Genomic DNA, 15,410 nt, shown 5'->3' on the forward strand with positions numbered 1-15,410 from the left:
CTGCTTCGGATTTCCATGTCGACCAAATTTGCAAAAAAGGAAGGAAAATGGTAATTAAGCGCGCCTCATCCTATTTTTATACCGAGAAATGTGCCTGTGTTGCATTTGCTGTAACTTGGAAAGATTTCATTATTGCACCTTGGAGGACGGCTCTGTCAGGCACAGCTGACGAATGAACAGCCTTAATTGTGTTGATCAGTTTAGCTCATGTTGGTTCCTGGCTGGCACTGAAACTAATTTGGAATATGAAACTCAATCATCAGCGTGCGGTACTAAACCAGCAAGAACAGAGGTATGTTACAGTTCTCTGATTTTAAATGTAACTTTGCAGGGCTGCTTCCTTACATTATTGCGTGTCTCTTTTGCAGAAAAAATTTCACAAGTGAGGAGCGCAGCGTTCTTCAACCCTCTGGAATCCAGAGTATAATTGGCCGTTTTTGACTGCTTTTGGTTTTACCTTAATCAGTTATTTTTTCATTTTGACCTATACTGTCTTAACACATTGGACCTAAAACCACATTAAAACCATAAAATCTGAATGGGAAAAAGTTCGACTTTTAACTGTAAAAACCACAAACATGTTAAGCGAACCATTTTTAGAATTTCGAATGCATATCTAAAGAGTAAATTTCAAAAGGTTATGTACACATTTAGCAAACAACAAAACCAATTATATATATTTCCATTAAGAAGAAGAAAATGCATCACGCATTTGCACTATCAGGTGTAAAAATAAGTAATAACATCTAAAAGTCCCAAATCTTTTCTTCTTTCTCTTTGGCTGCAGTCACTCCATAGACTGAACATAGTGTCACAACCATTTGGTAATTAGTGACCCCAGTTTCTGGTCAGCAAGTTCCTGGTGGGTGTTACCCACAGAGTTTTTTCCTATTTAAACCTCAATTTCCCACTAGTTTATCAGAACTGAAGAAGCTACTCGGATGAGTGGCGAAACGTCTTCAAGAAATTCTACAAGTCCAGCTGACCTTATTCAACGCGTTTTTGGATTACCATGACCTGAATGACTGAGAACCTTCACAGACATAGTGTCACAACTTCTCCCTCTTTCTTAGCACCTGTTGACAAATCCTTTCCTGATTGGTTGATGAAAAAGTGCGGCGTAAATCATTTCTAATAAGTCTAGTTTTACTTGGCCTAATGCAATGTAAAAACTGTTAGGGTGAAGTTAGAACTTTCTGCAAAAGTTGTAATGGAGACCCAGTGATGCGTCTTGCTGCTCCGTTGTCTTAAGTCAGTCATGTGATTTGGACGCACCGGCGCGTCTGTCGTCTCCAGAGGGTTAATTAGTACGCTGCCACGACGTATCAGATGTATGCAAAGTCAGACAAAATTCGTACAAAGTTGCCGAGAGTGACATTAACGCTTCTCAGTGAACAGTTGGTTCACAAAGGTTCTAATTTTTCATTAGCACTTTAAAAATAACAAGACCGCGAGGAGAGGCATCACTTGGAGGAATCGGAGGGTGATGATGATGATGAAAAGACAAGAGCCGGTGTTCTTACAAGGAGGGGAAATTTTATTTATAACACATGGTGCTGACAGGGAATCTCCAGCTCAGCGTCTATAATACAAGGTTGATCTGCAAGGCTGCGCATGTACTGTACGGTATTCGGAAACCAAGATTGCAGTGGCACTATAAACACACGCTCGAAACAACAGACTCTTCCCTTTGTTTTTTCTATTTTTTTTTTTTTGTCTTTTCCTTAATTTTCTTACAAAACGGTACAAACAACAATACAAAATATTTGTGCTGTTGACAATTTACAAAAAAAAGTCTTTTCGACTCGATAACTGTGCAATTATTTTTTTTTTCCGGATTTTCTTTTATTTATTTATTTATTTTTTTCTCTCTCTCCTTTATTTGAAACTATGTGACTATGGTACACCAGAATCCCCTCTGGACAGCAGCCTCCGTCATGCGGGCTGCGACACTTTTCGAAATGTTGTATGGTTACTGTAATAGAACTCATCTGTCCATTATAAAAAGACACATGCAAAAAGCTCCAATTGTACAGGTACAGCTTGCCTAACTTGGTCTGTTTAGCTTCGAGCAAATACTACATTATGTACACTTGGACTTGAATGGCATTGGGAGAAGTTGTATGAAACACTGCTGCCTGTCCGGGGCGATTCTGGCCTTGGAAGGACAAACGTTTGGCATCCGTCGGAACCTCCCATCATGTGTGTGTGTCCATGGTCGGGCAGTGTCCAGAGTGAGACCAAATGTCCTTTGACTAACACCAGAGAAGCAGATGAGCCAGACAGATGTCGGGGTTGGACTACAGCAGTGTGATAGTTCTTTCTCCCCTCACTGGGAACGTCAATAAGACAAGTGGACCAAGTATGTAACAGGTACTGATCAATCTCCCTTCATTTCTCCTTACAAATTGCATTTTAATGGGGGTCAAATTTGACCGACTGCACTGATGATTTGCTGCCACATTTAATTGTAAGTCATTGATAACATTCATTATCATAATGGCATTGTGTTATGCATGTCCGTACAACACAGTTATAAAGGTCAGTTACCGTGTGTAAAGTGTGTATGAGGGCCCCCCCCTCCCCTTTCCCCCCGTTATGTGTGGCCCTGAATCTGTTCTGAACGTGTCACAATGAACCGTAAACGTTTCGCGAGGCTTGTCTTTATTCCGCGAACGCCGGGCGGCCATCAGTAACGCTGCAGCTCTGCAGGCAGACCACAAGAGAGTTGAACAGGTTCGTAAGATATAGAACACTCACGTATATACAGTAAGGCCTAGAGGAGTGAGTGCGCGCTAGTGTGGACTGTACAGGTCGAAGTGGTACCTTGAAGTCGTGTCGCGCGTATGGCTGCGAGCGCATACTCGAATAACACAGATCCTGTTAAACACACATGGCTTTGCGTGAAATAGAATTTGCCAAGTATTTGTTTGAAACGAGAACTGTAGTGGAAAAAAAAGAAAAAAAAAAGAAGAAAATTCAAAGACCACACAGAAACAGATATCCCGAGTCACCAGAATGTATAAAAAATTTTCTGTATATACAACATTTATGTCAGAAATAATCACAGATAGGATAAAGTAACAGCTGTGTTTATTTTGTGTTGGTACTCCGGATTGATAAGAGCTCGTTCGGCAGCGAGCTGTGGAAACCACTCTGTTTCACGTGTCTGAGCCGACAGCTGTCCCCAACATCAGCGCGTCCCGGCTCCACAATGAGAGGCGCGATTTAAAACCACCAGCCGACCAATCGAAATCAAGAGGTTGCTACCCTGTTAACCTTGTTAATGACACTTCGACGGCCCCGTCCGTGTTTATACTTAAAACCATCACCTTTATTTCTTTGCATTCGCTCTTTCCATTTATCCCCTCACACGTCAGGTCCGCGGACACATTCTCACAATTCCGCATTAAAGTCAGAGATGGTTTCTGGCCGTTTAAATGAACAGGAAGCAGATGAGAAACAGCAGTGGGGGAAAGGGCGCGTCTTCTGTAGGACGTTGTCATGGAGCCTTCCCTCCAAGCCTTCATCATATCCCTTATTAAACGAAGATCTGGTCAAAACACATCGAGCTTAAACTAGCCACCGCGGAGGAGCGTTTCAGTGGGGCCCCCCCAATAAGATAAGGAATGATTCAACCTTTCTATTATTCACCAGCATCTCCCTGGTCCCTCTGTGAAATGTTTTGCATATTTAAATAATTTAATACAGACTAAAGCTCTACGTTATTTTCGCTCCCAGTTGCCTCTGTGCATTTCCGGGGGTATGAAATATGATTACAAAAGCCCTACGAGCAGCGCTGCCTTTTTCATTAAGTCACAACAAAACTGCCTTTCAAAACGTCCGCCTTGTAGAAAGCGTTATTACTGGAGCTTTAGTTTTGCTTTTTTTTTTTTTTCCTGCTTTGATAAAGTGCAGAACTTCATACATGCTTTCCCTTCCTCTAACTTCTTTTCAAAACCTCTTGAACTTGGAGCCAAAAAAAAATTTTCAGGAGAAAATTTCACATGAATGAAATGCCGCCTGAAGAGAGACAGATTGCGAAGGCGCTAAGTCCTCGTCTGGGGCTCAATTCCCTCAGTTTCTGTGACACGGGCCAGCACCAAAGTCTGTGCATGAAAAGTTTGTTCGAGAAACAGGGAAAGAATCAACAATAGAAAAAGGACAGAAATGGGACTCAGGATGGGCGAGCTCACTATTCGGTATGTAACACTATCAGAGCTATTTGGAGCCATTTAGTATTTTCATTTCCTTCATGTTTGTACAGTTTATATAGTTTCTGTGACACTTCTACCACACAATAACTGGTGCCTTTTTAATTACCTTTCGGGCAGCGATAAACATGCAAACCTTAAATGATCTCGAAGGCGAAGTCTCCTTAAATAACCCTCGTATGTACTTCATATACAGTGACAATACAGAGGTAACACACGCAACTCGTCAGTCTTCAAATTAAGCAACAAGCCTCAAGCATCAACTTTTAGGTGCAAACACAGAGAGCTCAAAACAAACACAGCTGCTATTGAAGCCACAACAAACAGGGAGAAACACACACACACACACACACACACGTTTCTTCTCTAGGACAGTTGTGTATTTTCGGGATCACATTCAAGTTGGCTGCGATCTAAGAGCACAGACAGGCCTGACTTGAAGACTCGATGATTTGTCCGTAACTTGGAGACGCACCGTAGGCCTGCGTACAGCGCGTCTACGTGGAGCGCCCTCGTCAGCCGGTCACCGCTCCCCTGAAAACCAGCGCCGACACCTCCCGCAGCTACCACAGCCCCCGCGGGGATGGGAGGAATGACGGAGAGAGGGGGCGGCGGTCTGAATTAAAGGGTCAAGGAGGGGGGAGGGGGGGTCGTATGGGGGCGTGTAAGCCCAGAGAATGGCAACCAATCCTGAGTTAGCGGGAGTCTGCTAAAATACGCACCACTGAAGGCACTTTTTAAACAACAGTGCTTCTGTTCTAAGTAATTCAAGTTCAAGAAAGAATAAACCGGGGCCCTCCGCGCAGGAAGGACTTTCATATCTATGCTCTTGTTCTTCTTTTTTTTTTTTTTTGTTTTTTTCCCTTTTGTTTGCCTCAGACAAAGCAGGCAGCTCAACCTAAAGCTTCTCCGGAGAGGCAAGGAGGGGGCCGACGGCGAGGGAAAAGTGAAAACCCTCAGGGATGGGGAACAGCTTGAATCGAAGGGGAGTGAGGACAAAAAAAACAAAACAAAAACACACAAACTAAAGTAACAAAATTGACAAAATAACCCACATGTAGCATAAAACCTAGAGTTCGAATATGCACGCTGCGAGAAGCCCAAAAGTCAGAGCTTCCATGTCAGTCTTGGGTTTTGGAGCGGGAGACGGTCGAGAAGAGCACCCTAAACTGACGCACGGCACTGGTCCTCTGTGGTGGGTAATTTGATTGGTTGGTTGGTCAGTCAGTTGGTCAGTGTGAACATGTCATTGTTAACGTGAGACGGCCCACCGCGTGGTACGGGGACAGGGCATGGCAGGCCAGCTGACGGGGCGAGGGTATATATTTATATATAAATGTGAGTGTGGTGTGTGGTGTGTGGTGCGTGCGCACATGTGTGACCGGGCGAGTTTAATCATCATCCCCTCCTCCGTACATGTCGGCCAGCTTCTTGAAGCGGGGGCCCCAGTCGTTGAGGTAGTCATAGTCCTGGTCCCCCGTGCTGGACGAGTTGAGGGAGCTAACGGAGCCGGCGGTGGAGCCGCTGCCCTCGTAGTCGAACACCAGCAGGGAGTCGTACGGAGGGGCTGTGGGGTCGTTGTCTGCCGCTCGCAGACCCTGAAGAGGACAGGGGAGGGACGAAAGGTAGCGGGTCAGGCATTGCACGTCCGCAGCGGAGAGGGTGATGCATGTAAACAAGACAAGCTGACGAGCCGCTGGCGATCGGCACACAGCGCGCACATGCAAGCTTAGGAAGTGAAAACCTTCTGGGTGCAGGCACGAACAAGTCATTGACCTGGCTCTCACCTGATCTAAGAGCTGAACAATATGCCGCTGTATAAAAACAGTTAAATTCTGTTGAATTGGACGGATTATGATTTTATTTGTCTGAGTTTGAAGGTTTCGTTTGCAAACAGAAAAGAAATGCTGCGTGAGAGACGACGCTTTTCATTTACAGGCTGAACACATTCACATCACAGACCACACACTGCAATACAAAACAATGTTAGAGTTCTAGAGCATTTATTAGGAAATTCTCAATCCAAGACGTCTAGTATCTACAGTTAGATGTAGAGTTGTAAAAGTAAGGCATGCAGTAGAGGGAAAAGCTGCATGAAATGGAACCCCCTGCAGATATGGTACATCTCTATATACCTACGGATGTGGATTAGTTCTGGATTTGCTGTGATGCTATATATAGCATTATTATTGGCTTCAAATCTATATGCATGGATAAACCTTTGGAAATGCATCATTTTTAGATCCGTGACAAAGAAAAACTGCAGATAATTTTTTTTAAAACTACTTTCAAAGGTGATTCTCTAAAATGCGATTTTGTTGCATCAAAAGTACAAAATCTTAAAGATGTATGTATTTTTTTTTTTGAGGAGATTTGGATACGGCTGATTAAACCTCATAAACTTCGACTAGCGACGCTCTGAGGACTCAAATACACCATGTCCATTAGGATGTGCAAATTTATCCTGATCAAAAGCGGCCAGCAGTCACCGTGGCCGCACAAATTAGTGTGTATCACGGACGTAAAAGCATAAATGAGAGGCGTTTCGTTTGTGCGCGCAGTGAAACACTTTTCACCAATATGTTGCCACAGGGATGTTAATGTTTTTGGCCAAGGCTCAACCCCGCGCTCGGTTCTAAGAAAGACAAATTAGGGCCATTATCCTGAAGGTCAGGGAGGTGAAGGGAGCGGACTTCCACTTCAGCGAGGAGATGCTGTGGGAGGAGACCTTAAAAGCCGCAACCGCCGGGTGTACAGTGTGTGGCGGAAACATGGTATGTTTGCATTTTTTTTTTTTTTTTAATCAGACTGCTGGAGCGAGGCTGGATGGATCAAAGCTGAACAGCTGCCAACACCTCTCAAGTGTGAACGTGTTGTCACGAGTCTGTCAATCAGCATTTTCTCGCATCAGTGTGCCAGCGGTGGAGCTGCCGCGTGTGTGACGACGGTTTGTGCGCGAGTATAAACCTGGCAAAGTGACAGTGGCTGTAAAGTTAAAGAAAACTCCTCGTTCCCATCACCACACTGGAGTTCACGCACTGAAAAGCATCCAGGATGACTCAACAAGTTAAATGTCAGGTCGAGGGAAAGCAGAAAGTGAGAGGCCTGCTCGCTACGGGAGAAACAATCTAATGTGTGCATGTGCATGCGCGTCTGTAAGTGTCACCTCGTGGATGAAGTCCCCAATGTCTCCAGGGTGGGGCACGACGGGTCTGATGGGGTACTGGGACTCTGGGATGATGGGACGTTCATCCACCCTGCGGACGCCGGGCGGTTTGCTGATGATGTGCTCCAAGGAGTCGGGCTGCTGCAGCTGGCTCAGGTCGTAGTCCTGAAAAAGCCACAGCGGCACGGAGATGTAAGAAGGGCCGAAGTCAAAAAAATAACACGAACCGTGCACATGTGTAATGCGCGTGAATGAGGATCTCACTTGGTCCTCCTCTCCTCCTCCCTCCTCGTCGTACTTGAGGATGTTGTCCCTGACGTCATCCTCGGGGTCAATGAGCAGCTGCTTCGTCTGCCTCTCCTTTTCTCTGCGCTTGATCCACACCACGAACAGCAGCACCATGCCTGAAACGATGCGCACACGAATCAACGAACGCTCCTTTTAATGCGAAGGACACATTTTTCTCGAGGGACTCGCACAATAAACTGGGTGAGCCACCAATGAGCTTAGTGCGCAGACCTCTTAGGGAGGAGGTGTGGCGGATGAATGGGCCCATAAAGAGTCAGAGTTTGATCCTGGTTTCTAATTATAGTCACTTTAACAAAAACAAACCATAGCCTTTGCCATCAGGAATCATGATGTTTAGTTGCTTAGTCTGGAAAACTTGATGCCCCTTTCTATTTTTTGCATTGTTTAATTAATTAATTAATTAATTAACATCACTAATTAGATTTTTATACTTTAAATTTCATCTTACCTTGCCTTGTTGTTTTTTTTGTAGAAGTATTTGCAAAACAATGTTAGAATTCGAGAGCATATATTAGGAAAATCTCAATCCGAGACCTCTAGCATCTAAAGTCAAATGTAGAGTTGTGAAATCATCAAAGTATAATTTTGTCTTCTGAAAAGTAAGGCACGCAGTTGAAGGAAAAGCAGCATGAAACGAAACCCCCTGCAGATACAGTACATCTCTGTATACCTGCAGATATGGATTAGTTCTGTATTTGCTGTGATGCTATTTTTAGCTTTATTATTGGCTTCAAAAATCTATATGCATGGATAAACCTTTGGAAATGCACATTGTTTTTTGATCCGCGACAAGGAAAAACTGCAGATAATTTTTAACTACGCTTCAGTTTCAAATTTAATTCTTTAAATTTTATCGCATCAGAAGCACAACATCTTAAAGACGTATGTATGCGCAGGGATACGGCTGATTAAAACCTGATTAAACCTCTCACACTGTCACATATCTGTTATGAATGTGGATAACAATATGAACGTTAGGTAGCAATTCTGTAAAAAACGGAAAAATACTATTTAAGAAAAGTTGGAAAATAATCCTATTCCTGCAAATGAGTTTATGTGCAGGCTTTGTCAATATGCATGAACCAAAGCAACAAAGTAAGACAGCAACACAAATCACTGGCGAGAGAGATAGCAGCAGATATTTACCCTACCAGGAAAAGAAGACAAACACCTCCTCGTCCAGAAATGCCAGAGAGGATTTCCAGCAGTCGAGGCATTCATCCATTATACAAACTATTGTCCATGTTGTTGTACCACAGTCTGATAAATGTTTCATGACTGTGCCCTGAACTTTACTTTATTGGAAGGCAAATCTAAGCCAGTTGCAAACAACTTTAAGTTTTGCACACTGCAAATGTGCCTGTGTGTGTGTGTGAGATATGTTAAGAGCAGCACAAATCTCTCATCAGCAGCTAAAACTCACTGAGCAGTATGATGATGCACATGAGGATGGAGATGATGGCTCCCGTTCCCAGGCCGGCGGCTGCCACTGCCCCGAGAGTGGTGCAGTCTCCGTTTTCGTCGCAGGGGCACACCTTCACCTTGATGACCGACCTGTTGGACAACGGCGGGTTCCCGGAGTCCGACACGATCACAGGCACCTCGTACACCCCCGGCTCTAAATATATCTGGTACCGCAGACCCAGACGGGCATAATCACCTGTGAACACAGAGGATAAAAGAGAAAAGTTAGTAGGTGGCACTAATAATCACCTTTCTTATTCCAAATAATTGTCCACTTGAAGCCTGAGTGACCCCTAATTTGCAAAATAGTCAATATTCATTCACTTGAAAAAAAAAAAAAACAGAACTACCTCTGAATAGCACTACACTGCACAAACCTGCTACACCTTCAAAGGTATTCTTGAAAAAAAAAAACTGTAGTCCTTAAAAAAGTGCAAACGATGTGCACTCGTTTTAACGGTAACGTACATTTCTACCATTTCAAGATAATAAATTCAACAATATAACCTTGCTATTTCCACACGTTGTTCTTCTAGATTAGTCATTTCATGGTGGGTGTATGTTTGTGCTTTGTCATCCTTTAATCCCCTTTGGTTGTTCTTGCGTACGCTCGCAAATGTTTCACAAGAAAAGATCATTTCCGTCCACCGGAACACCAGGGGGCTTTTGGTTTTATGCGGTTACGGGAATGGTTTGTATTAACAGCTTAATGCATTAACTTTAAAAGGGCAAACAGGGGAGGATCAAAATGAGGCTCCACACTAAAACATGATGAATGACCCATATTACATTCGCCGTGCCCGCCTCTAACACAAGCATGCTTTAAATAAAGGCTTACTTTCAGCGGTTCAGTTAAATAAGGGACCATTTATAGGAAAGTGTACGCAGCCAAGGAACGTGTAAGGAGCTCTGCAATGTACGTGTACAATGGTCTGGGCTAGTGCTTCACATCTTTTTTCTGACGCATAGAAATGTTTTCACTCCATGTCTACGCTGACGGCTCCTCACCGCTGAGCCGAGAAATGGTCCAGTTGCGTCGGATGCTGGTGGGGTAGTTGGGCAGCTCGAAGACAAAAGGTCCAGCGTTGGGGTCCGTGTCGGCGTCGGCGGCTGTGATGTTGACACCGTTGACGTTCCTGTTCATCCTCTCGCAGATCTGAGACTCCTTGGGTATGAGCGCCGGAGGGTTGTCATTAATATCTATCAGATAGATCTGCAGAGTGCCTGTGCCGCTGGCAGCAGGGAAGCCTGGGAGCAAGGAGAGGGAAAAGAAAATAATATCGTGACGGGAGGAAGGGATGACAAGAGAAGATGTGCGCGGTGGAAGGGACGACTGAGGGGGAAGAGAGAGACGAGTTGAAGGCCGACAGAAGAGGACAGGGAAATAATGAAAGGGGCACCAGGAATGGAAAGAGAAGAGGTGAAAGGAGCATCGTTCATTTGTAAACAATGATGATGTTAGAGGTAGGGATTCTGTGAAGCTGGAGGAGAACGTCTTCCCTTGACAGGAATACTTTTGACAGTTGTGCTTTCCAGCTCTTCTTATAGCCTTACAGCCAAATCAAACCCATCACAGTCGATACAGACGCTGGCGCAGCGCATTCAATCGCCTGGAGAGGGCTTACCTAACAATAATGATGACTGTAACACAATCAAACAAGTCCTTGTCTGAGCGTATTTACACAATACTACGCAAGTCATCTACGAGTTTGGACATAAACCCCTGCTTATCACCTTAACAATGCCTTTCTAAAAGCTGAATGGGGCACTCACATTGCACACATTCCTCCACCGTTATGCACACAACCACTTGTGTTAATACTTGGAAATGCACACTCTGTATGTGCTTTTGCGCAAAGAGAAAATCTCCATTGCACGAATGCTTCTTCACGGATAATCAAGTACTCTTGAAAATGATTTTCTCTGCTTTAACAACCGTCAGAAAGATCTTAGTTATTTCTCCCATTATTACCTTTAAGTGAAGGAAGGTGAAGGCAGTTGTGGAATGTGCTCGTGTATACAAAGACAGTCTATATAACATTTTTTATTATTAATTAAAGACAGACATACATGGATGACAACTTGTTTTGCCAAAGAGATCAAGATCAACTGTACCAGGGCAGGTGCTGCTTTCAGCTACAATACAGTGAACCTTCGACTCCATTAACATTCATTGGTGCACACACACACACACACACACACACACACACACACACACACACACACACACACACACACCTCATCTGCAGACACCAGAAGATCCAGAACTCTTTGTATTTACTGAACGCCGTAATAGCGAATAAAGAATAGATATATTAGATACTGATACGTGCATTATGAAAATGTGGCACAGAAAAGGTTAAAAAAAAGGGGGGGGGGGGGGGGGGGTATGAAGCTCAGAGCTGTTTATTGAGTGTGTGTCAGGGGGTGACGACCCTTAGCCGCCTCCAATTACGAGCCATTTCCCTGTCACGCCCCGCTGACTGAGCCATTGCGTGGAATCAAGCGACCCCAGGGCCCATCTCTGGGATGAGATAAGGGCAATGTAATTTACAAAGATTTATGCAAAGCTCACGGATCTGCCAATTAAATGTGGCAACAGAGCAAGACATTTGCCACAAGAAGAGTAAAGCGCAGCTCGAGACAGGAGCCTGAAGTCTGTTAACAAACCGAGCTCTATCTGACTGGTAATGCTATGATTAATGCTCTAGATAGCTCCACGGAACTCAAGACATTGAATAGACACACCGAGCCGCCATGCCACGCAAGTCATTCAGTTTCAGCGTCTAGGGAGGTGTGGAAACGACTTACTACCACCTTATCTGACTATTGGACAACAACTGGAATATTTGAAGAAAAGTAAATAACATGCTGATGAAAATTAGCTGTTAACGGGGGCAATTTTAGATGAAAATTCCACCTGTTAACAGCTAACGGGTGCATGGTCAAAATGTCGCCCAATGTGCACTGTCCATCTCAAAATAAAGAAATTATTATTATTAAAATGACAACAAGAATTCTGCATTTACCACCAACGGTAACTACAGGTTCTCAGACAACCAGCCAAGGCTGACATCATCTTCGCGATCGTCACGTTAAATGATAACCTCATTACATGAAAGCTTTAAATACATTTCCGAGCCTTTTAGAGGACCATTTTAATTGATTGTCACTAATTAAACATTATCCAACTGTTTTATCTTTAGTGGCTTTATGCACACGCTATAAGCACGCAGATAACACTTAACGTGCAGTAATAACAACAGACGTGCACGAAAACCGTAAACTCTTGTGGGTCATAAACACATGGCTCCGCACACGCGCACAGACACACACACACAAGCCTTCTCCATTCTGCTTGTCTGGTTAATCCCAGGCATGTATGGGCGACATGTGGAAGCAGCTTGCCACAGCTGATAGGAGAATTATGGGGGTTTTAACCAGCTAAATAAATAATTATGTTTGTGTAAATTCCTCAAAAGGATTTGTATTAACTCCTGTTTTTTTTTTTTTGATGGTGGATGAGAGATGCAAGGCCGGGGCGAAAAGACTTGTAGCGAGCCTACCATATGCTCTTTGAAGAACACACACGCAGAAACAATGCCATAGGCGCTCTCAAAGGAAAACGTGTCGAAAGGGGTCTGAGGCAGTCAGATGTTGTCGAGGGGCGGGGGTTTGACGTATGAAACGCGCCTCTCACCGCGCTGTCACCACCTCTCCGCGTCCCGTCCTACGATACTAACGCGTCTCACAGTGCTTCTTACCGTAATCCCTCTCGTGTTGTGACGGCTGGCACTCCAGCAACACCCAATCGAAGTCAGACAGACACACACACACTCAAAGACGGCTTCTCTCCTTTAGTGCTTTAGTGCCACAGTCCAGCTATCAGCCAAACCGAGAAGAGACGCGCCTGATTGAAGTGTGCTCGCACCGTGTCAGGGAGGAAGGAAAAAGGTAACGTGCCGAAATTATTACGGAGGCCGAGCGACAACAGGGACATTGGAAAGAGTGGGAAGCCCAAACAACGGGAGCACGTCAACCCCTAATCCCGACGCCTCATCCTTTCTATCCACACAGAAGGCCACTCATCCCAGAGTCTGACGTTGTCAGTCATCGCAAATAAAAGCACAGAGACTCGAAGCTCACATAAATGAGTGCATTCACACATGTTAAGACCTATAAATACAGCAGTGTTTCAAAGCCAGCTCAACTTAAGGTAAACACGCGAGTGCACTGCGCGCTGCTGATAAGGCGATTTGGGTGGGGAATGAGCGTTCACTTTATACTTGAGGAAAACAACTTACTTCTACTCGAGGAAGAGGGGAACTTATTTGTTTTGCCGTGATGGAGTTTGTGCTTGGTTAAGCTCGAGTTTTAAGTTTCGAGGCAGAACAAATAATGTATGCGACGGAAATTGTGAGGGAGGGAAGGAGAAGGCGCGGCTTAGACAGAAGGCGGGAGAGGAGCGGGGAAGGGAGAGGATCAACAGTGTGACCAGTTGTGTGAATCCAGGATTTTCTCTAGCTCTAAACCAGCTGCACTGCACTTGAATGCCGCGTGCACTCAGATCCCTCTAAATCCACAGAGACGACTTCATTTTTATTAAGCTGATATATCTGTATGCTAAAATAAAGATTGCGCTGGAGAATTTGGGTGCACTCGCAGCTCCAGACAACAATAAATTAGAAACACAGCGAGATGCGAGGCACTGTCACGGGACGCTTAATTTGTGTTCAGGTGTATGTTATACCGTGGAAATTGCCAGTTCTCTGATCATACACTTCAATTGCCGTGTAAATATTTGATGAAGAGAAATTTTGGTCCTCACCTTCTCCCTGCTCAAGATCATAACACTCTGACATAAATTATCATGAGTGTGAAAATGACAGGTTGTGGAGAAGGTAGGGTGATAGTGTCTTTATAATTAAAAATGTTCATGGTCCCAGAGATCTGTCAGCTAAAGGGTCTTTTGATATCAACAGCTTCTGCTGCAGTAATAAACTGTGCGAGACAGATAAAGCCAGTGGAAGTGGAAGGACATAAAAACATGTTTCCCTGAAACAGACTAAAGGAGGCTCTTACCGTTGTCCGTTGCCAGAAACGTCGCTTCATATATGTTGTTTTTTACGTAGCTGGACTCCCGGTCGAGCATCGCCGTGGTTACTATCTGACCGTTTGTTCTGTTGATTGAGAGCCAGTCGGCGGGGTCGTTCAGCTTTGAATACCTAAAGACACACAAGGACAGATCGATGGAGGAGTTAGCGTTGGCGTTTCCTTGTTTACAAGCAATTATAAATATTCTCTTGCGCCTGTGCGCGCTTAGATTGCCCCCGCGTACACACACACAGCCGCGAAATCACAACAGCCTGACCTTCACACAGTTTAATTCTTCATTGACTTATTCTCCGAAGCCTGCAGCCTACAGTCAATTTCACCTCATTTTTCACTCTTGCGTACCAGGTACTGAAGTCAATTACTTCCCTAGTTAAGCGCTGCTGCAGCTGCCCGTGTGTGTATGCGTGTTGCGTGCACATTCTCCAGGAAGTGTCTGCTTAAGATGGCGAAGGATAAACTGAATGGCTTCTATACATGCGTGATTTTTGTGGTGTGTGTGCGTACGGCGATGCAGAAGGATGCGGTAGCAGATGGCGACACTCCCTTGAGAAAAAAAGACAGAAGAAGAAGGAACATCTCCAGCATTGAATCCCAATCTCAATACAATCTAACTGTTCTTGTTTCTCGGGCTTTTGCTGCTTCCGGCTCTTTCCGCGCTTCCAGTCCTATCTGATCCTTCCCGACGCAAGCCGCCACGCCTCATCTTGCCTTGTGCTTTTGTTTTCATTCATTTTCTTATCCCTGTCCGTATCTCCTCATCCTAATCTCATTTGCTCTGTGATGCAGGGTTCATCAGGCGCCACCTCTCTCACTTTCACCTGATCATCCGCGGACATGTGGCACCATGGGCCTTATACAGTAAAGCGCACTGTGTCGATTCAGTTCCATCCACCGAATGTCAGGTTGGGCAAAAAGGCCGCGTTGTTATGTGACATACACTTCCAGCTTTTAAATCCGACTAAATTGAAATGGATTTAACACTGACCTGGCTTTTATGTTTACTGAATTGCGGTTCACTCACTGTTAGCGTGCAGCCCTGCTTGTTTATGTGTGTTCGATTAAATAGCGCATGTACATTTGTACTTACACGGAGGAGAATGAAAGCCTGGAGGGAAGGGTGGAAGTAAAGAGGAGGAAGGGGG

At 44.6% G+C, this 15,410-nt stretch overlaps 1 protein-coding gene across 3 annotated transcripts in view; it reads right to left on the reverse strand.

Moving 5' to 3' along the window:
• Nucleotides 1–1,519: 1,519 nt before the first annotated feature.
• LOC125013605 (cadherin-4-like) overlaps nt 1,520–15,410 on the reverse strand; it is a 212,891-nt gene continuing 199,000 nt past the window's right edge. For all 3 annotated transcript variants that reach the window (XM_047594420.1, XM_047594411.1, XM_047594429.1), the window contains 6 exons: nt 14,236–14,378; nt 10,162–10,401; nt 9,113–9,349; nt 7,645–7,784; nt 7,381–7,545; nt 1,520–5,812 (listed from right to left, as the gene is read on the reverse strand). In XM_047594420.1, coding sequence (XP_047450376.1) covers nt 5,606–5,812; nt 7,381–7,545; nt 7,645–7,784; nt 9,113–9,349; nt 10,162–10,401; nt 14,236–14,378 — 1,132 coding nt within the window. In that variant the 3' untranslated portion in view covers nt 1,520–5,605. The remainder of the gene's footprint in view (nt 5,813–7,380; nt 7,546–7,644; nt 7,785–9,112; nt 9,350–10,161; nt 10,402–14,235; nt 14,379–15,410) is intronic.

Source organism: Mugil cephalus, chromosome 1, assembly GCF_022458985.1.
Source record: "Mugil cephalus isolate CIBA_MC_2020 chromosome 1, CIBA_Mcephalus_1.1, whole genome shotgun sequence".
Taxonomy (NCBI): Eukaryota; Metazoa; Chordata; class Actinopteri; order Mugiliformes; family Mugilidae; genus Mugil; species Mugil cephalus.